The 22,164-nt window shown below is 38.8% G+C and overlaps 1 protein-coding gene across 2 annotated transcripts in view; it reads right to left on the reverse strand.

The window, feature by feature from the left end:
- Window positions 1-22,164, reverse strand: part of ATP6AP1 (ATPase H+ transporting accessory protein 1) — a 48,645-nt gene that overhangs the window by 20,891 nt on the left and 5,590 nt on the right. For both annotated transcript variants that reach the window (XM_015853014.2, XM_015853022.2), the window contains exons 3-6: window positions 22,052-22,120; window positions 16,117-16,310; window positions 14,890-14,924; window positions 9,549-9,634 (exon numbers count right to left, since the gene is read on the reverse strand). In XM_015853014.2, coding sequence (XP_015708500.1) covers window positions 9,549-9,634; window positions 14,890-14,924; window positions 16,117-16,310; window positions 22,052-22,120 — 384 coding nt within the window. The remainder of the gene's footprint in view (window positions 1-9,548; window positions 9,635-14,889; window positions 14,925-16,116; window positions 16,311-22,051; window positions 22,121-22,164) is intronic.

Genomic DNA, 22,164 nt, shown 5'->3' on the forward strand with positions numbered 1-22,164 from the left:
GTTGTAACTGCCACCTCTGGGGCTGTTAGTTACTGACCCTTGCCATACCTTAATAAACTCTGGAAAACTGAACTTTGTAAGGTGAGGTGTATCAGAAAACAAAAGACCAATGCCCTTCCAGCACCACAGAGGGGTTGCTCTAGTGACCCCATGCCTAGTGCTGTTCTTACCCCACAGCCAGGCAATTCAGAGCCTGTCTGGGGATTTGGTTCAATCACCAATTGATGGTGGATGGCAGTTCACACCCTGAGAAGAACTGTGGAGCAGTCAAAAGGCAGATAATTAGGTTCATAAAGAAAGCATGTGCTGGGAAGAAGGAAAGAGTTTTCAACTGTGAAGAGGCAAAGTAGGATCTAATATTCACCTTGCAATAGCTCTGCTCAGTGTAAGGCAATAAATCCTTCCTATTCTGTTCCAGGATTTTGTCAGTGTTTCATTTGAAAGCCCCAGAGGCAGAGCTATCTTGCTGTTGGAATACCAGGGGTTTAACTTACATGCTGTACCGCACTAAAACACAGGACACTGCTGCTTATGAATCATTAAATTTCTATCTGTGAAATGACTCAATCATTTGACTTAAAACAGAAATCCCATCAGAGAAGAACAGCTGCAATGTGGCTACAAGTGTAAACACTGAGGTTTTAGAAAAATGACAAGGACGGAACAAAACACGCCATGTAATATTAAATCTGATGTCAGGTACCACTTTACAATAAGGCTTCCATTAACAAATTAAAAAAGATGCCTATGGCATTTTGGCAGGAAAAGTATGGGTTCCTTGTCTCTTTTTTGTTTGTTTTCCAAGTTTGACAACTTTCTAAGCCAAAATGGTAGCAAGAAAAATATCGTTTATTATCTGACTGAAATTCTATTGAATCCAAAGCTGTCAACTACAAGGCACAGCTAGTATGGTCCTCAGAAAGGAAAAACTTCTACTACACAAGCATTTCTGTAACAGGCAGTACTTTATTACCGACCTGGTCTAATTCTTACCTTTGTCTGCTAAAGCTCTAATGTGCAATTTTTGTGAATAAAGGCTTGCATGCAATTCCAGGCTAATAGATTTTTATGGAAAAGCCTGTAATATTTAATAAAAGTAACTTTTAGAGAGAGCATTTCAGTAGAGCTATCCATCAAAAGGAAGGACATATTTCTCTGCTAATGTCATAAAAACATTTCATTATTAATTATCATGTCCTGCTCTAATTTTAGAGGTGTGCATGCTGAACTTAAGAAGTAATGGCTGCACATGTACAATGGTTATGCTTGAGTAATGATGACCTCTCCTTCTACCTGCTTCTAATGGCAGAAAGTCATTAGCTGATGGCTTTGGATCAAATCTAATACTTCAGACAGGGTAAGAGAGAAAACACAACTGTTACGTGCACAAAAATGGCAGATCTAGAACTGCTCCACAAAATGTCTCCATACCAAAAAAACACTGAATTTTTAAAGTTGTAATATTCTGTTGCACTACATAAACTGAACATATTATCTTCTAAAATGAAGGGAAAGACGAAATACAATATGCCAGAGGAAATGAAAACGAAACAGTTCAAATTTCTTCTAATTAGTTATAACCATGTTACAGATTGGATGCACTAAAACTCAGGGGTTTGTTAAACTGCTTCTAACCATTACATCACGGACAGTTCCCAGAGATATCAGGGATACCTGCATTTCACTGATTGCTGGCAAATTTTTGTCATGTGCTGGTAAAGGTTGCCTTCATCCATCTAACAGCTCTCTTTAGCACAGACAAGAGGCCACACTAGAAATCAAATGATGCAGGGTATAAAAGCTTTTGCTTTAGTTTTCTACAGAGGAAAGGAATATGGGAAGTGCTGCAGGTTGGTGTTTCAACCACATGCATGAGTGTTCTTGTCCCACAGCATAGAACTCTTTGCTCTTCAGACCCAGGAGAGGTCTGGGTGGAGACACCAACACTACAATTCTCTGGGTGGATGGGACTGGTTTCCCACTTCTAATCTCCCACTTCCTCAAAATGGGAATGTATGTTTACTTCTGAAGATCACGCCTGTGAATTTCAATGTCCAGAGAAAGTGGGAATGTAAATTTCTTTTTGATCAGAATACAGAATCACAGAATGACCCAGGTTGGAAGGGACCTTAAGGATCATGAAGTTCCAACCCCCCTGCCTGGCAGGGCCACCAAACTTCCACGTTTACTAGATCAGGTTGCCCAGGGCCCCATCCAACCTGGCCTTGAACACCTCCAGGGACGGGGCATCCACAACCTCCCCAGGCAGCCTGTTCCAGGACCTGACCACTCTCCTAGTAAAGAACATCCCCCTAACAAACTTCCTTTTGATCAGTAAGAGCAATGAACAGGGAAGGAATTCCAGAGCCGCAGAAGCAACTTACAAATCTTTACCAAGGCAGGGATAAATCTTGAAAATCCAACCTGTTCTACTACAGTGAAGTAGGGAAAACTGCACAGAGTTCAGGGTGAAACCTACCTGATTTCCAGCTGACATGATTGTTTCCTATTATAGATTTTCCAATTGCCAACAGAACAATGATTTATATGCAGCTGCTGTGTTTTGATGTGGCAATTCTACACCAGCCCCACAGGCAAGCATAAGAAGGAAAGTCTGTACACTTCCTTTTGCGGAGCTTTTTTTAGTCTGTTGGCTGCCTCTTCTGGCTAGTTAAATACGTTACGTATTACCTTTTACATTCCTATTACAGAGAAATGCTATGTCAGTATCCCAACCTGCCATCACCAGGTAAAGACACAAAACCAGACACAGTCTGTGAGATCAAAGTTCGACCAACCTCCCTTCCAGTGCTACTGATCATAACTGGACGATGAAGAATAAGAAAAAGGTGCATAAAAACAATTGTCTGAGGATACCCTCCTTGATTCCCTACATCTTGGAATACTGACTTTCAGAGTTGAAAGCTCTTTTTATCTATTGTAGTTTCTGTGGAAATAAATAGGAGGCATTACTTTCAGAGCGACCTACATCCTTTTGTCATCCAAAGATATGTAATGTGATAATCAGTTTATTTTGTTTCTTCTAAGAAATGTGATGCTCCTGAATTCCTGATTGCAGCCTGTAAGTTCTGATCATCATCAGTAGAAGCCAGAGATAGTTAATAATTATTTCCTGTTTAACTTCTCCATGTTACTGGTGTTTTTATTTATCATTTCCCCTTGAGCTGCTACTTTTTCTAGATGAAATATTTATGTCTTGTACTGATTTCTAATGTATCCCTTTGGAGATGGGGTAGCCAGAACTGCACACATTATGTCACTCACAGACTTGCACTCACCAAGGACTTATATAGTGAAATAAATGATGCTTGCTGATTTACTCTCTTCCTTTCCAAATAATTCCTAACTTTCTGCTTGCTATTCTTCTCACTGCTAAGCATTGTGATGTTCCAATAGATGTGCCCAAAGTCACACCATAATCTCCTCTAAGTAACAGCAGCCTCTGACCACAGTGCAACATGCACATTTAAGGTTTTCCTCATGTGTGTTACTATCCAGTACACTGGATTCCATCAGTCATTTTATCATCCAGTAACACAGTGCTGCGAGTTGTTTCTCTGACTCGTCACTACATCGGCAAACTGCAGTGCCTTCAGATTCTCCCCCCACTTCCATACTGATAGACACCACAGGAAATCCTAGAATATTTATCCTTCTCTCCTTGAATTCAAACTTTAAAAAGCAGTTCTTTGCCAATCTGTCATTCCAAAAACATATCTATCTTGGTATTTTCCACAATATTTTAATATGCTGCCAAAATGCTGTATCAATATGGTTGCTTGCTATTATGTATTCCATATATCTTATTTTATTTTAGTCTTAGTCTTAATTTTTATCTGAATAATCATTTTGATCACCTCCAGCTGTAGATTAATGTATTTTTACGAGTTTTCTTGGTAGTTCTTAGATATCTACCTTTTACCAGTTTCTGGCTTTTCCTTTTCAAACACCCCAGTTTTCTTGGTCCTTAATTTCAAATGCCCTAAAGATTTCTAATATTGTTTCCATAGAATCTGCCTATACCCCAAAAGTTAGAAACTGAAAAGAAAACAGACTGCTGTCATCAGATAAGAATAATAGGTTGGTTCTGTGTTGCCTTTCATTTCTCAGGGAAGTCAATGTACATATATATATATACACGTACATATACATTTATATATATGTATATATATAAACATAAGAATAAACTGGAAACAAAGTTTGCAAAGTATGTTTAAATTAAGTGATTATTAATGCCAGTGTCTAGAAAAGAGTAGCACAAAGCCTAGGGTTAAAGGTAAAACACTACCTTGCCTTCCCCCACTAACAAGTGGAACGAATTATACAGAATTGCTGGCTAGCATTTTTCTCATCCCTAGCATTGAATTTCCACACTAATCTGACTAAATGTTTTCTTCTTTTTTTGCTCTAGAGCAACACATAACTGGCTTCAACCTGCCTTAAGCAGTTCTTCTGTAATTATTTAAAAAGACTCTACCTTATCTAAGTCGAAAAAGAACTGAGTTAGCTAGGAAATAATTAAGTGCATATTCTTCATCTACAAGTTAAAGTTTATTTTTTATTATAATAGAATTATAAAAAGAGGGAGAAGACCTAAGGATGAAGAATTCATGTTTTTCTTCTTTCATGTTGGAAGCCCTGATGCTTTATTAAACCATGTCAATCTATAATTGCTCTTTCAAATGTGAAAAATACAAGAGTAAATGATTAAGGGTCTTCCCCTATTTAATGATGCATGAGGGCATCTACCTTACAACCCCAACTTCAATAAGTGGCATTATAATCACTTTTATAACATTTGGTTCATAGAAAAATTCCCATTAAAATGTTTCATTATATTTAACAATTTCAAGCATTTCATTAATCAGAAGCTGTGAAGTCAGTGGGGTTGCAGTGTTTAGTCTCCTCAGCATGGTGAACAAGAGAGGAGCTGCATGCCAGTAGAAGATGCAGCACTGCAAAATGCAATTGAAAAAGTAGTAGGTAAAAAGCAGAAACAAAGAAAATAAAACCACAGATACTTGCCAAGGAAGATGAAACCTTTTCCAACTCTTTTTAAATCGAGGCTGATTTCTGTATCACCTGAGGATTCACACCTGTGTGCCCTGGTGGCGCAGTGGTAGCAATGCCGCGTTGCAACACCAGGACCCGGGTTCGAATCCCCCCTGTGGCGCAAGCGGTAGAAGTGCCGCTCTGCTACACAGAGGCTTGAATCCTGGGGGTTGGACTCGATGATCTCTAAGGTCCCTTCCAACCCGCACGAGACTATTATCCATTATTATTATCTATTACCAAGAGACTTTCTGAAGAGTCAACCATTTGTGCTGCCCACATTACTTATGGTTGATCTTGTAGTTCAGACTGCTCTCTTTGTGGGACCAAAGAATCAAGAAACTTAGATGCTCCCTAGAGCTGACAGCTGGTACACTGAAGCAGTCAAAAACCCACGGTAAATGAAATTCTCTGAAAATGTGAAGCCAGTAGAGGAGGTTTGAATAGCACTTTACAATGCATCTGTAAAAAGTGGTGTCAACAAAATGAACATCAGCTGGGAAGTAGCCATAAATTCCCTTTTGGCAGTATGCGTTTAGTCAGAATTCAATCCAACTAGGAAATTATAAAACTGTCTTGCAGAAGTTTCAGAAGCAAACTTGTAAAAAAACTGACATGGACAGCACAAAGACCTGAAAGATGGGAAACATCATGAGATTCACAATTTGAGGCACACCTATCTTTCAATCACCACAGTCTTCTAACCGCTCCAGTTACAACAGAACAAGTGATGTCATGTTCACAAACACAAGCCAAAAAAAACTAGATAGCAGTGAGCACACATAGGAGGGTGACTTTGACCACAGTTCCCCAAAACACTAAAGTTCATACATTCAAGAAGACTCGAAGTAAGCTAAACCTGATTGTAGCCCCTTTATGATATTGGCATGAGGATTCTGTAAGCTTTCATCAGAGAACACCGAAGTAATTTCCTCAGTGATCAATTTTTGGTGGTGACAAACCAGCAGAGATATGCAGCACAGTCTATCAACAAATAGACCAAATCCCAATTTTCCTGTCCTCCAATTCTAAGGGAGTTCAATAACAAGAAAGGACACCCTCCTCCAGCAAGAGACAGCAGTGCATGGCAGTTCAAGCCAACACATCTTCTTGTCTAGATTCTTCAGATGAGAGCACTCCACCATCCCCAGCATCTCAGTCTTCACAGAAGCTGAGGAAGAAAGGAAATGCTCCCTCTGGAGGGAAGATGACTTCCTGATGCAAGAATGGAACAGGGACTGTGAAGGAGGATGATTCTCCCAAAGAAACTAAGCTAACAAATGTTTTAAGGAGAAGATGGGTCTTGGGAAGATACCCCTCAAGTCTTGAGAGAAGCTTCTGGCTTTTAATGGAAAACGACATTACAGCTATTGCTCAACAAGTGCTGCCTGACTAAACACACCTATGATGAAACTTGACCTAAGCATGTAGATTGTTGTTATGCTTGTCAGAGACAACGGGTGCATTTCCTCTCATCCTACAGTAACCACCAATAAGAGGCAAAATAAATGTACCCTAAAAAGGCCATTTCAGTCAGTACTTTGACGGTAAAGAGAGACTTGGTTGATGACATTTACATTTCACTTGCCCAGAATTAGATGACACAAACCGGTCTCTCAATGCCAGCCCAACTCAGCCAGACCTCAAGGGCAAAGCATCTGAGAAGGGTCATAAGAAGTGGCACTTGCCTTGCTGGAGGAAGGCAGCTCAGTTATACCACAGCAACTGAATAGTGAAACTATTCCATGTTTCAAACAGACTCTGTTTCATGGTCTAAATTCTGCCTCCCAGCTTCAAGTTCTGAAACTGGAACAGAACAGGAGGAACCAGGTGGAATAAATCTCCTTCATACACTGGGGTTATTAACTGATAACCATGATGGCCCAAAGGGATCTGTGGCTATATTGAGTAAACTGAACAGCACTTCTCATCAAATCAGAACAGGAACTTAGTCATAGGAGTATTTTGCTTCCTGTCTCATTAATTTACTTTCTGCAAAGCCAATACCAATCTGCAATCTTTTCCAACATATGCATTTTTTACATTTATTTTTCTTTGCTAGAGGCAATGGAAGAATGAATGAACATAACAAGAAGATGCTATGAAACCAGTAACTGTCCAGCAGCAGAGGTATAGCTGTCAAGACAGAAATATCTAACAAGCCCAGAGTTTGGAAGCTTCATTGCATAAAATTAATTTAATCCATCAGAATGAGATCTTTTTTTTTTTCCTTCATTCTTGAGAATATCATGTTTAAAGCTCATTTTCCACATCAGCAGGAAAAGAAAAAGCCCACTTAGCAAATGCAAATCTTTCACAGGAAATGATTGGTATTGATTTTCAAATGTACTGAGTAATGTGAAATCTCTTCCCACACAATGAAATCCTTTTACTTCTCACACTGAGTTTTAGGTTATCACTTGGGAGAGACCCTGTAACTCCTAGATCATTGAATATGGTGCCTACAGTTTAAGCGGAGGGAATCAGTCCTCTAATTTATGGATGCAAAACAATTCACATCTTCCACAGTTCAAGTACACTAAAGATATGTAATACATACTAAGAAGAGGTTACATGCAAATGCAGACAGATGAACTCTGAAAGGCACTTACCATTTTGACTCTCCCAGCCCTGTACAGAAGTTGATAACCCTGAATGCACTGCAATAACTTAAAGTAATTGTGTAAAAACTGCTTCCAATAGTTTTATATGGTATTAAATTCACAGAATTAAGAAAAGTTTAAATTGCTTACTTTTTAAAATGCAGAACATCTAAAATACATCACTTTAACTATTTAAAAGTGTTTCAGATGCTCAAACTAAGTCACTTTAATTTAGGAAGTCTTTTGATATCTGCAGTTTTAAAATTCAACAAACTTTTACAATTACTCTAAAAATTCCTTCTCTTGATACCAATTCTTTCATTATTAAAAATATTTTTCATTCTAATTGTTCTGAATGCAGTTTTCAGCTAAGACTGCCCATTGCCCCTTTGATTTCAAGAGTCAAGAGACATAATAACTGAGTAATTTTTGTTATATCTTCATTAAAAGAAAAAAATTGAGTATTTGAAAAAAAAAGGAAAAAAAATAGAGATTATAAGTCCTGAACTCCTACCCTCTCCTATCCACAAGAAATGCACATCACAAGAGTATCAGCGTGAGCTTCCACATGCTGCTCTGATGTCTGTGTGTTCTAACCCAGGTCTTGAAAACTAAGTCTCTGGAAGCAAAGTTTACAGAATGGATGACTGAAGAAAGTTCTGTTTTTCTTCAGTAGCATTAGCCTTTTGCCTGCAGTCTGAAGGGACTATTCTGACTATCTAGCTGGAGGTTCAATATGCTACTTCCTTGTAGTTTATATGCTACTTTGTATGCAATATGCTACTTCCTCAATTTATTTCTGATCAAACTCAAGACAACTTTGAGAAACCCGTTCAATTTTGGCTTTTAAAAAAAAAAAGCATTTATGAAGTGCAGTCTAGTTCCCACTTACTCTCCTTTTGGGTAGGCTAAACACACTTCAGTTCCATTTTAAGCAGGTTTTCTAGGTATTCTTGGGCTACAAACAATTCACTGTGTTTGTAGTGTTCCCTCCTGAAAACCCTCCAGCTTCTCAAGATGCTGCCTGCAGGGCTCACTGGAGATTTAGACAATCTCAGTCATTACTCCTGTTCCCAAACCCAAGAAAATTATAACTTCTGTATTTTAGATTGACATTACCCTGAGATTGAATTAAAATAAAACTAAACTAGGCATTGTATTAGCAGCTCAGCTGTATTATCCACTGCATCAGATAATTTTCATTCAAAGTGGCTACTTTATGGGATACAGCACATCCCTCCTATGCCTCTCTTGAGAGGGAACTGCATTCTGTTTTCCTCGAGTCATTTAATTACATTACAACGTAGTTATTGCTTCATGACAACCTGTATGTCACACAAAACAGACACCATTAAGTAAATATTCTGCACTGCTACTTACTGTTAATGTGACACATCGATCTGTACAAGATGTTCTGACTATCAGCAATGGTGGTGGAAACTTGTGTTCCAGATGTAAATACTAAATATTGACTAAAGGGAATTAAACCAGTTACTTTAAAAATAACTAAATTATCAGCCTTCAGTTTATTAAATATGTTCCATCTTTACTGACCTGAAAAAGCCTAATAATGTTCCACATAAATCTTACTATAAAAAAACTATTATAAGAAAACTATTAAACATTATAGTCATTAAAAGTAAGTTCTAAGGACAACTAAAGACATAGCAAACATACAGTCTCCTAGATTTTAGTAGTTTTGTGATACAGCTATTGCTTCTGAAAACCCACGCAGTCATTTCTGGTCAAAACCTCGTGTAATACAGATTGCTTGCATGTGTAATCTTGAAAATCAGCTACAGCATTCTTCTGTAAGCATTAAGTTGTTAGATGACAACCATTTGGCAGTTCTAGGCACTGAAGATTACTCACCCTTGAAGGTCTCACTGCAGTATAAATTACTGAAAAATGAACCCCTCGCTCCTGCAGATCCCTGGTCAGTCTTCCAATTATTTTGTCTATAAATAGAAACATGTATAATTTAACAAATGCTGTATGCTGAGGAAGCCATAATCCTACAGTAGCCAGCAAAGTAATGAGAAAGATGCTTAAGCTTATTTAGTTTATTTATGCAGTTTAGTTGCTGGTACCATTCATATGTCAGTAGGTACAAATGGGATAAGACGTGTTCAGTGTCCTGAAAATTGAACAATTCAGTGAGACGATACAAAAACAAATGTGCTAAAAGCTGTACAGGAAAAAAAAAAAAAAAGAAAAAAAAGAAGATAGTTTTGAAGCTGACAAGTAAATACAAGAAAAATAATACCTGAAACACAGAAGTGTGAGAAATTCAATGCAAGAGAAGAATAAATCCTTCAAGAGATGAAAGCAGGATGCATATCCTGTCAGTCAAGTGACCAGTTAATAAATAAATAACTAATAAAGCTGAACTAGTAACAGTCTGTGAATTACAAAGCACAGAGAACAACAGATCACTGAGAAGCAATACTCAAAATAGCAGCAGTACTTTGCCTGGGACATGATATGTATAATATTGGCCTTGGCATTCTTTTTTTGCTTCAGTGGATTTAAAGCTTGATTCTGTACTCTCAACAGAATGCAGAATGGAAAATTTTTCTGTTGACTAAAGTGGATAGCAAGGTAGAAATACGCTGACATATTCCTGAAAAAGGAAGGAAAATTAAATAAGGAAGAGAGGATCTCTCAGTGTGGTCCAAGGAACTGTGCAGAAGACTCACTTTTAGCTCTGAAATGACAGGTAGCTGTGACAAAGAATTAGAATTAGTAAGCATTTTCAACCTGTGTGCAGAAATATTAACATCTACTTATGATGAGGAACATAATAGTAGTGATTCAAGAACTGATATTAGAATTGTCATTAGGACTAAGAAAGAAATAAGCCAGCAGACTGACACAGGTTGTGCCACTTCACTACTTGTCCGTGTAATACTCTAGTGAACAGCTATTACAAAGCCTGTACAAGCAGGTTTCCTAGATTACAAGGTTATACTTTACAGAAAATTATATTTTATTTTCACGTACTGGAAGTGGAGCTTATATTATTACCCTTTTTAACCTCTTTAACTTACAGAATCACATAGACTCACTGAATCCCATAATTGCAGGGTTTGGAAGAGCTTTCTGGAGATCATCTAGTCCAACAAGCCTCTAAAGAAAGTTCCCTAAAGTAGGTCACACAGAAAAGCAACCAGGTTGGTTTTGAGTATCTACAGAGAAACAGACTCCACAGTCCCCCTGCACAGCCTGTTCCAGTGCTCTATCAGCCTCAAAGTGAAGAAGTTTTTCTCTTGCTCAGATGGAATTCCCTGTATTTCAGTTTGTGCCCTTTGTGTCTTGTCCTGCTGCTGAGCACCACTGCTGGTCCCATGCACTTCAATCCCACTCTTCAGATATTTTTAAGTGTTGACAAGGTCCTCTCTCAGCCTTCTCTTTTTTAAGCTGAGCAGCCCCATATCACAAGTCACTCAGCTTTTTCTCATATGGGAGATGCTCCATGCCCAGCATCATCTTTGTAGCCCTCCGCTGGACTCACTCTAGTAGTTCCCTTTCTTTCTTGAACCAAGGAGCCCAAAACTGGACACAGTACTCCAGATATGGCCTCAAGACAGAGAAGAAAGGAATGATCACCTCTGCTGACCTGCTGGTCGTGTTTTTTTTTAATGCACTCCAGAATACCATTGGTCTTCTTGGCCATAAGGGCATGCTGAGCTACTTTCCAGTAGGCCAGCCCCTAAACTGCACTCATGCATGGTTGTTATTCCTCTTCAGGTGTAGGACTCTACACTTGCCCATGTTGAACCTCATCAGGCTTCTCAACCCAACTATCCAGCCTGTTCAAGTCTCACTGATTGGTAGCATAACCTTCTTGTGTGTTAACCACTCATCTCAGCTTTGTGTCATCAGTAAATCTTCTTAGGGTGCACTTCATTCTGGTCATCAATGAAGAAACTGAACAAGATGGGACCCAGTACTGACCCAAGGGGAACAGCCTCAGCTATAAGCCTCTAACTGGAAATCATGCCACTGATCACAACCCTGTGAGCTGTGACACTGGCTTCCTGGCTGAGTAAAATGCCTAGTTTTTGTGAAGATGTAAGTATTACTTTTTATGTAAGGTTGCATAACAGTTGTTTGCAAGCTGATTTCCTCATGTCAGTCAAGAATCATAGCTGTGTAAAGTTTCCTTCTAAAAAATTATCATTAAAAACATCTACTATTAAATAAGAAGCAGACTTGGTCAGAAAATCAAGTGTGTATACACTACTAGTGAAATTATACTGGGTGTAGGTGTCCAAGGAATTACATAATGTAGATTAGTATGCAAATCTACATGCACTGAGGGTAGTTCATCAGAAATTCTCAGCAGCCTCAGCCAGACCTTACAGGAAGAAAAATACTGCATTGAAAAATGCACAGATTGTGGGGTTTTTTTCTTCCATTAAAACAACTGATTACCTTATGAAATGACACACAATTTACATTTTGCTTCACTAAGGAGCTACGTGTAACTATAGTTACCACTAAAATCTACAACTTTAGCCTTTGGGAAGATTCTAGAGGAAATTTCTTCATTCATTCACAGTAAAATTGATACAGATCTTTGTTTTTATGTGATCAAGACTCCCCCATGCCAGACACCTTGCTAACGAAGGATTTGCAGACCTCCCAGGAAAACAGCCATGATTTGTCCACTCTATCTTGAAGTACTGGAACTGCTTGCCTACATGGGAACATCAGTTAATCCAGACTCTTTCTGTAGTGGAAAAAGAGGCATCTCCAGATGGTGATATTAATGTTGGAGGGATTTTAGAGTGGTATTATTGCAGGTATTTTAGTCAGTATGAATCTAAGAAACACTATGTAGGTCTATGAATTTGAAACAGTTTGTCCAGGATAACCCTCTGCAGTTAGCTTAATTGCATGCTATGCTCTGGTGGATGGATTAAACTTTTCTGTCTCATTGAAGACATGTCCCCTGAATTTCACCAGGGACTGCAGGATTAGTGCTGTTATTAATTTCTAATCTACTTTACTTTCATTGCATGCTTTTACATATGGATGGAATGGATAGAGGAACTGAGAGGGAGAAAAGGAAAAAGAAATAAAGAATGTATACTATGGATAAGAGGGAAAGAAAGGAATAGAGCAAGATGGGGGGGGGGGAGTGGGATGAGAGAGGAGAAAGAGTGGAATAAACTGAGAATCAGAGCAGAAAGAAGAATACACACAAAGAATTAAAGAGCCTCATTCTTACACAGAGTCATAGGCAGCTTTAACATTAATTCTGAGGTATGCGGCACACAACAGGTAGGACTGATAAGGCATAGTGCAACCTTCTGAGCAGAGAAACGTTCAGGAGAACTGGCAAAACCTGTGTAATAATCTCAAACACTATTCCAGGCAAATGAAAGAAAGAAATACTGCAAAGCAACACACACACAGCACAGCAAAAAGCAAGAAGAAATGTATGTTCTGGTTGGGTTAAGGCTGAGAAAGGAGGATTCATTCTCTAAAAACCTTGTTACAATTTAAAAAAAAAAAGAGAGAGAGAGAAAGAAATAGCATTTCTACCACTTGTTTTATAGAAATTACCCAATATCTGCCTATCTGTGCATGTATGAAAGGAGAGACTGGAAACAATTCTGAATCTGCAAAACTTTAAGAGGGTTTGAATTCTGAATTCCAGTTTGGATTTTGTAATGAGTCTCATTTTAATAACGTGCTAAAACTCCTCCTTAGTCCAGCTCCTGGAGTGCTCAGAACCACACATTTCCTCTGGGCAGAATCTGAGCCCATTTGCTCTGTCTGACAGAGACTGCTGTCTGCAGTGAGTAAAACAGCAGGAGAGATTTCTCTGATGTCTGATAGCAGCAGATTTTAAAACCCTCTACAGCAGAAAGGAATTAAGTTGATGTGACAAACAAGAGTCTTTGCGAACTTCTAGGCAGGATAATACAGATCTGCCCTCGTTTACTATGGGTTTACAGTTAATACTGTGCAAAAATTACAAGCAGTACTGTACTGGTTAACAATTCTCTTGTCACATTAAAGATGTGATACACACCTTGGTATCTTTGTTTGCTTATCCAGATAGTGCTAGCAGCACTCACTCCATAACAAACACCAATAATTCATGGCCTTGCAAGCCCCTTTGACCTTGACAGATGTCCTGACAACAGTATTCTGCAAATGGCTATGGTCATCCGGCAGCAAGTGCTTGGACACCCACACTTGCCCGACCACGGGAACTGGGATCTTTCTCTGGCAGCTTTGCTATGACCCTCCCAAGTCTGTCCTTTCCACTGCATAGATTTCAGTAGGATAACTTTAAAAAACTGCAGCTCAGCAGCTTGCATGTGAATTAAAATTTCCCGCTGATGACATCTGCAGGTTCTACTCTGCAGTGTGTTCAGATGTGCCAGAACGTGAGTATTTAGCCTACATTATCACTTTTCTAGAGCATAACTGCAGCTCTGAACACAGTGCAAAGATTTTGCACTTGGCCATACGAAGCAGCACATCTTCTGCAATCCACACACCTTTTTCCTGAGAGCAGGTAGTTGACACTAATCACAAAGCTGGTATAGCCTGTTCCTGTGTCACTCCAAAGGTCTCCCATTAACTTTGCTGTTCCAAAACAAAAACAGCCTGAAACAGGGTCTGGGAGGCCTGTTCTTGTGCTTGTGCAGCTGATGAAAGAAATGTCCCATAAAAAAAGATGGTAATGTTTAGCCAAGGCCAACATTAAGTCAAAGCTTTTGGAGACAAGAAGGACGAACTGAAAAGTAATGGTTTTAAACTGAAAGAGGGTATATTTAGGATATAATTAAGACATTCTTTACTCAGAGGCTGCTGATGCACAGAAATAAGTGGTCCAGAGAAGCTGTGCATGCACCATCCCTGGAGGTGTTCAGTGCTACGTTGGATGGGACCCTGGGCAGCCTGACTTGGTGGGAGGTGCCTTGTCCACGGCAGGGATTTGGAATGCCTATGGCAATGGTGAATAATCACCACATTTCAAGACACAGAGATGTATCCAATTCAGTGGATTTTGAATTAGTTACTCAGTAGTTTAACAGGTTGATAATTGGCTGCTTATAGGCATGTAGATGGCAGAAAAAGCTTTAAATAGTGTTATAACAAAATCTGGAAAAAACAGGAAATACAATCTATTCAAGCAAAAACAGGCTTAAGTGGTGAAATGTTGTTATGTCCTGGCTATATTGCTTACCATTTTCAGCAATTGCTTCCAGGGTGGAAATCTCACTACAAAGAAGTGGGAGAAAAATAATTAAATTTTTTTTCTAGACAACAATGTGAATCAGAAATGTATACAGGTATATACTAATCAGCACATTACTTTCAGCAGACTACAAAGTTTTTTCATCTTTTTCTCATCTCCTCCTTATGAACTTCTTCTGCACAGCACTTCATACAAGGACCACATCTTTAGCTGCTTCCTCCAAACCCTCAAATGTCCTTAGCTGCAGAGAAGCCAAATCATTGATCTTTTGACCATTCTCTCCTCAGATTTCCTTGCACTTTGTGGTGTTAATTAGTCTGAAATTTGTACATGAGCTCTTCTGAATGGGCCTCACATCTTTATTTGTGCAATTTTTAATTGCGTACTCTTAGGGCCCAGCCATATATGCACCATACAACGACATGTATAAATGCCCAAGAAACAGTTTAGGAGAAGGAAAGTGCAGGATAAGCTGAGCAGAGACTCTGGGCTCACTGTACCCATGCCTTATACTTCCTACACCAACAATGCTGTCCTCAGTACGACTTCACAGCTTTCAGTATGACATGATACAAATAGCAGACAATCTAGATCAGCTCCATGACCCACAGCCAGTGGCCAAGAGTACTCTATACCAGACAATCCACAGTGGTGTAAAAGCCCTACAGGTAACAGCCAGACACTAGCATTCACCTGAAAGGAAGACTTTGCCTCCATTAGGCAGCAGTTACAGGTCAGGAAACAAGAAGCTTTATAGCCTTCCTATTTCTTTAAGACTGATGAAAACCAGTCTTCTTATTCATACTAAATTCTAGGATGTTTATTTGTTTATCTTTCCTGCCAGTTCTTTGACCCCTGGAATGTCTTCTAGCAATTAATTCAGCAGGTTAATCACATGTTGCATAAAATAACTCAGCTTTTCTGCTTAAAGAGTGCTGCCATTTAGTTTATTAGTTGTCCCTTTGTTCTCATATAATGAAGCAGACAAAATAGTAATGCATGACTGACTTTCTCAATGTAATTCAGTTATTATACCTGGTAAGCTCATCAGAGGACATTAAAAAACACTGAATTCACACTTGCTGGAAAAGTAACTTTGTTAACTCTGTAAACTACTCTTTGGATTCTTAAATTTCCCGAACATAGCTGATATTTTCAAAAAGCTGTAAAAATCTTGCATACATTTGGGTCAATGTGTTTGTGACAAGGTCCTACCTGGTAGGTGGTTGTAGCTCAGTTACAAGTAAGAATGGTTTAGATGCATTCACTTCCAGCTGAGAGATATCAAGATTTGTCAAGGTTTTCAAATCCCAATCTCCTGATGCCTGAAGAAAGCTCAAAAGATCCCTGGTAGCCCTGCAGTCAACAGCAGGCAAAACTAAAGATGAAGGCGAAGACTGAAGAATTTCCTGTAACAAATGTATAGACAGTTTATTTAATTAGTTAATATTAAACACAAATCATTTATTTTCTCTATCCTTCATTTAATATTAAAGGTGAGAAAACAGCGTGGTAAACACTTAGTAAGCTCTCACCAGCCTGATGCTGGCTGCAGGCTGCTCCTGGAAAGGTGCAGTGAACTGACATCTCCATCACTCATACTCCTGCACTGTTTTGGAGCAAGCTTAAGACACACTGTGACCTCAAAATCTCACTGCCTTTTCCATGAGTATAATGGAAAAGGAGAGGCAGATGGTGCGGAAGTTCTCAAGGTGAGGAAGAAGGTGGAGAGTGTACTGGAGAATATGAGGCAAAAAGATGAGGCATCAGAGGGCCATGAGACAGGAAATAAATGGCTTCGTAGGTGAAAACCATCAATGTTGGAAACTTCAGCTCTAGTTAGTAGGGAGTGATACTTCACTTAACAAATTACCTTCCTTTGTGTTGTGGTTTAGCGTGCAATACAGATGATGTCTAATTCGTAACTATTAATTAAACAAATCTGCATATTTTAGGATCTACACAACAGTTGTCACCATGAGCTCTAAGAGAGCAAACCTTAAGCATTCAAGGAGCCAGTTCACATTGTGCCCTGGGGTTCTGCTTGAGAGGGTTTATGGTCCAGGACAGCTGGCTACTTTTCAAGAACCACCTCTTAAAAGCCCACTAGCATGTAAACCCATTGTATCGTAAGTCAAGAGAGCAGAGCAGAACACTGACTTAGCTAAACAAGGAACTTGTTTATGTATGACCTCTGGAAGGCATGTCCAGTGACAAGAGAGGCTGAGGACACCTGAGCTGTCTAGACTGGATGAGGCCAAGAGGCAACCTCATTGCTCTCTGCAGCTCCCTGAGGAAGGAAACTGGAGAGGGTGTTGCCACGCTCTGCTCCTGGGATCTAATGATAGAATGCATGGGAACAGAACAAAGATGCACCAGGAGAAATTCAATGCACCATTCTGAGATTCAGTATGAAAAATTTCATGTTAGAAACTGGAACAGACTTCCTATAGTGGCAGATGATCCCCTTCCCTGTGAGTGTTAAAAATCTGGACAATACCCTCACTTTAACTCCTGACTGGCCCTGAAGAAGTCGGGCAGTTGGACTTTTGAAGGTCCCTCCCAATTGAACTGAACGATTCTCTTTTTGGTATGGAGGCACACACAAACTTCATATTGAGTGCTTTCTTTCTGTCTATCTATTCAAAACACAGATTACAAGGCTCAGGCTGAGACGGCTCAAATAATGAAGCACCAGGGTATCTATTATAATTCTCATTGATGAGTTTCTGATGAGAACTCTTGAGTAAAATGAATTCTAAACATTCTTGTTCTATAAATTTGAAGCCTGCACAGCTGAAAAACACCTTCCCAAAGATTTTTCTGAACGATAAAATACACTTGAAAAATTCCGGGTAAGAACATAAATGACAGAGAGTTGAGAAGGATCAAAACTGATGTGCACAAAATTTCATACGAAGATTTGAACATTTTTTTCCTGAGTTCCAGTTTACAACTTGTTAACTTTGCTTTCACATTTTTTATATTTAACTCTTAGATCAAGTCTGTCACTTCATCCAACATTCAAATATCCGAGTTGTTAGAGACTCTTTTTCTCCCACTTAGTGATATGTGTTGTGGTGTTGCTAACACTTTTCCCCTCCTACTCTTTTTTCTTTTTGTCTGTTCTCTGACTGCCTACCACTTTTCTGGCCTCCTCAGTTCCTTTCTAAATGCTTGCACGTTTTCCTTCCTAAGTAAAGGTTAGTTATTTCCACATTTCCATAGATGCTCATACAGGAGGACTATGTAGTATTGACTGATTTGCCATACTGATAGAAAAATAACCACAGAAACTAAAATAGATCAGAAAACACCGATCTCATTTACAAGTCTTTGAGCAGGGTGCTTAGCACCTCCTAGAAGGAAAGGATGATATATTCACTTCTAGTTTGTTTTGCATATATGAATTTATAGCTAAAATCCTGAGCAACATTCCAACAGTCAATTATTTCTTTTAATATTTTAATCCCCCACTGCTTAGCAGCAGCCAGAATGGCAACAGCCAATTCTACCAAGGATATATATTAAGCAGTTTACTCATTTATTATAGAATAAGAGATAAAATGCATAATTACTGAGTAATGTCTGAGCTGTGCCTCTGCTTCTAACCAATCCTGCAGTGCCATCTGTCTCAGCTTCCAGCCATTTGTATTCAACCATTTTCCATTCGAAGAGCACACACAGCTGGATATCTCCTCATTAGCATCAGACAGACATTTTGATCACATGCATCTTGACATTTGACCACTGTACACTTGTTCTTAAAATGCCAGTATGTTGCTCTAAGCATTCTGGCATTTCAGGTACCACGAGCATTCAAAATACCAAACCTCCAGAAGAGGACAGAGAGTGAAGAGGACGACTGAGAAACACCTGGCACTGCATTCTGCAAAACGTCTAAACAAAAAGGTATAACCGCATAGTAGCTGGCAAGGGAACAGGGGAAAAAAATCCTCCGACTGACCTGATGACTGATAGCACAAATTCCTACACTGAGAATTTTTAATGGATCTACAAATTGCTCAGATTAATTTGCCTTCTGTAACATCTCCTGAAGGACCGCTCATGAGTGAAATACTGCAAGAAGCACCATGACTTGTTTACATATCCCACTGTTCAGGTTTTTTCTGAAGGTAGGTGTGAGAACTGAGAACTGAGTGCCATCTTCCACATAGGAAACCTAGTGTCAGATCTGATAGTGATCAAAACAAAATACTAGCAGGTTTTTATGGAAAATACTAGGGAATGATACAGAACAAATCACCACGAGACTGAATGAATTATGATGCACTTGTATCTTGTTGCACGTGCGGTTCTGCAAGTTCCCCTGTCTATAACAAAAAAAAACCACCAAAAATGAACAAACCCATAAAACTGAAAGAGGCAACAAAGACAAATCTACAGTAGGGCCTCTGTGCTGAATGTGACTGAGTAGTATTCCACAGTCTGGAGAAATGACTACTGAATGATGAATATGATGGAGATCCAGAACCACAGTAGGCAATGACTTACAATAATAATCATGCAGCCACCCAGCTAGCAACTAATGGGAGTTTGCTACTGTACGCTGCAGTTCTAAGGAGTTCGGTTATTGCCTGGGGAAAGCCAATGCTAATATTAAAGAAAAACAGTTTGTAGAATAGGTGGCTACTTAACACACACACCAAATCCCGAAATGCTAATCTTTGTATTTTATTATTCAATTAAAAAGTTATTGAATATTTAAGATAGATGATCTATCTACAAGACTCCTTTCTATATTAAGTGGAAATGGAATTCTTTCATTGCATACAAAACCACTGATTCCAGCCGTTAATGTAGCTGAACAAATCTAATATCTGCAAATGTGGTTTACATGTCTATAACTCTTACAAATATTACATTCTTTTTGTAGTACACGTGCTGCTACATGCACATACACTCACTAAAGGAGATCTCCAGATTAAGTTTGTGAATAAATTTGAATTGCTGAAGTTTAAAAGGAATATGCTGGAGTGGTACAGAACATCTATAATAGTTTAAAGAATCCCTTCCATAGCTTAGATTGTGAAAGTATAAAACTTTCAGATTATGCAACATGAAAGATTCTAATTTACCTAGTGAGAAAATCCAGATCTGACCTTTTCTTTGTCTAGTGCTCTGTGAGTATTACTGTAGAGTCTTTTGTGGCATGATTAAGAAGGGATTTCTTTCCCAAAGTAACTCAATTGGAGCACAATCAATGCAATAGCTACTGAGCATATTTTGTAGTCTTTGTTGCACGCAGGATGGAACTGGATGACCAGATGATCTTTAAGGTTTCTTCCAACCCAAACCATTCTATGATTATGAAGATCCCTTCTACACCTAAAATGCTATATGATGATGCACACAGATAGACAGAGTCAAAATTATCCATATGGGCATGTAAATGAAAAACAAGTACTTCATTTATTTTCTTTCACTTCCTATTTTCTTTTTTCTATGAGCAATTCATCCTCAGAAAACTATGCTAGATAGGTGTTAAGATTGCCCAATCCAGAACAAATCTAAGAAATGCTAGAGTTAAGGTTACCAATTTGTTGAAAGAAACTTCCCAGTTTCAAAGAAGCTGCAATTGGAAAAAGTTTATCCACTCCAAGACAGAAAAGAAACAGAGTCAAGGTCTGAAAGCAAGTGAACTGTTACTGACATGAGTTCAGCTTGCTGAGAATGTGAATTCAAAACTTTCTTCTGCCAGATACTGACCAAAGACTCACTTAAACATGATGCAGACCAATACATCATTAGGGACTTGCAGCAGTCATGTACACACAGCTTCTTAATAAAATCAAACCAGCTTTACAGTTACGTAAACGCAAACAAAATTTAGTTCAGACACCATTGTGCATAGATTTGGAACCCAGAGAGAAAGTACAGCATTCCAGAAAAGTACCAATACATCTGCCTGAGGATGGAGTCGCTAATCCTTATGCTGCAGATAAATATTACTCCCTTTCTCGCCTCAAAAAAGCCACGTACCTACACTGAATAGTTGTTTTAGTTCCAGCATAATTGTTAAAATGCTGTCATATGGCAAAGAGATGAAGGTTTGTATTAGGGATACAATGAAGATGTGAGGTTCCTAGACAGTATAAATGTAGAGACAAGTAATATGTGAATATTTATATATTTGACTATACATACAGCTTGCTACGTGGTGACTAAGAATTAACACTTCATGTGCTCTGATATCAGCTCTGTTCCTCCTGCACTGCCCACAGGAACACCTTAATGACTTTCAGGTATGAACACTTCCTTTTTCCAATAACAATTCAATAAACTGTCAAGGAAGTTCAACCACAGATACTAAGCAAAAAATCTATAAACCTTTTCACCAGGAACAGAAGTTTAAGCTCATGACCAGCTCAGAGTCTGTGTCTGGAATATATTTTGGATTACTGAAGTAGTACAGATACTAAAGTAATCCAGTATCTAGGCATATAGTCACACTCTTCAAACAGGGAATGACATGGAGCTGCAACAAGGGAAAATTCAAGCTGGCTATCAGCAAAAAGTTCTTCACCAAGAGGGCATCTCCCCAGAGAACTGGTCGTGGCACTGAGCTTTCTAGAGTTCAACAAGCACTTGGACAATGTCCTCACACATGTTTATGTGCGGTTCTGTGAGGAGCCAGGAGCTGGACTTGACTATCCTTATGGGTCCCCTCCAGCTCAGTATATTCTACGATTCTAGGAATAAATTAACTGTCTGGATAAGTCAGCTGCACTTTGCATGAAGATAAAATAAGTATTCAGTTTTGAAAATCTGGAGTACATACTTGATTCCTTACTTCTCTTCTTTGTGTGGCTTCAAAACACTATTTTGGGGTGCCAGTCTGGGAATTACGTCTATGTCTAGACAAAGTTTTTTTTTATTATTCAAAACTGCAACATGCCTAGAAAGATTATTTTCAGTTAAGATAATTCTGAAAACCTACTTTTTGAAATAAAACAGACACAAAAGCCCATATGCTCAAACTGAAATAATCCCAGTAAATAAATAAATAAATAGGCAAACTGCAGCAGCTTAGTTTAATATTGCCAGTTACTGTCTGTTTGCACCCTTCTTACATAATTTTTAATTTAAAAACACGCATATAAGGAAGTAAAAAGAGAGAAGTGCTTGCCTGAACATTTTGAAATGGATTCTTGTTACCATAGGATTCACTGTAGTACGTGAAATCGTCTACGCTAAGCTGAAAAACAAAGAGAGCAGATTGGTGAGAAGGAGCCATATTAT

This window comes from Coturnix japonica, chromosome 1 (assembly GCF_001577835.2).
Source record: "Coturnix japonica isolate 7356 chromosome 1, Coturnix japonica 2.1, whole genome shotgun sequence".
In the NCBI taxonomy this organism is placed as follows: Eukaryota; Metazoa; Chordata; class Aves; order Galliformes; family Phasianidae; genus Coturnix; species Coturnix japonica.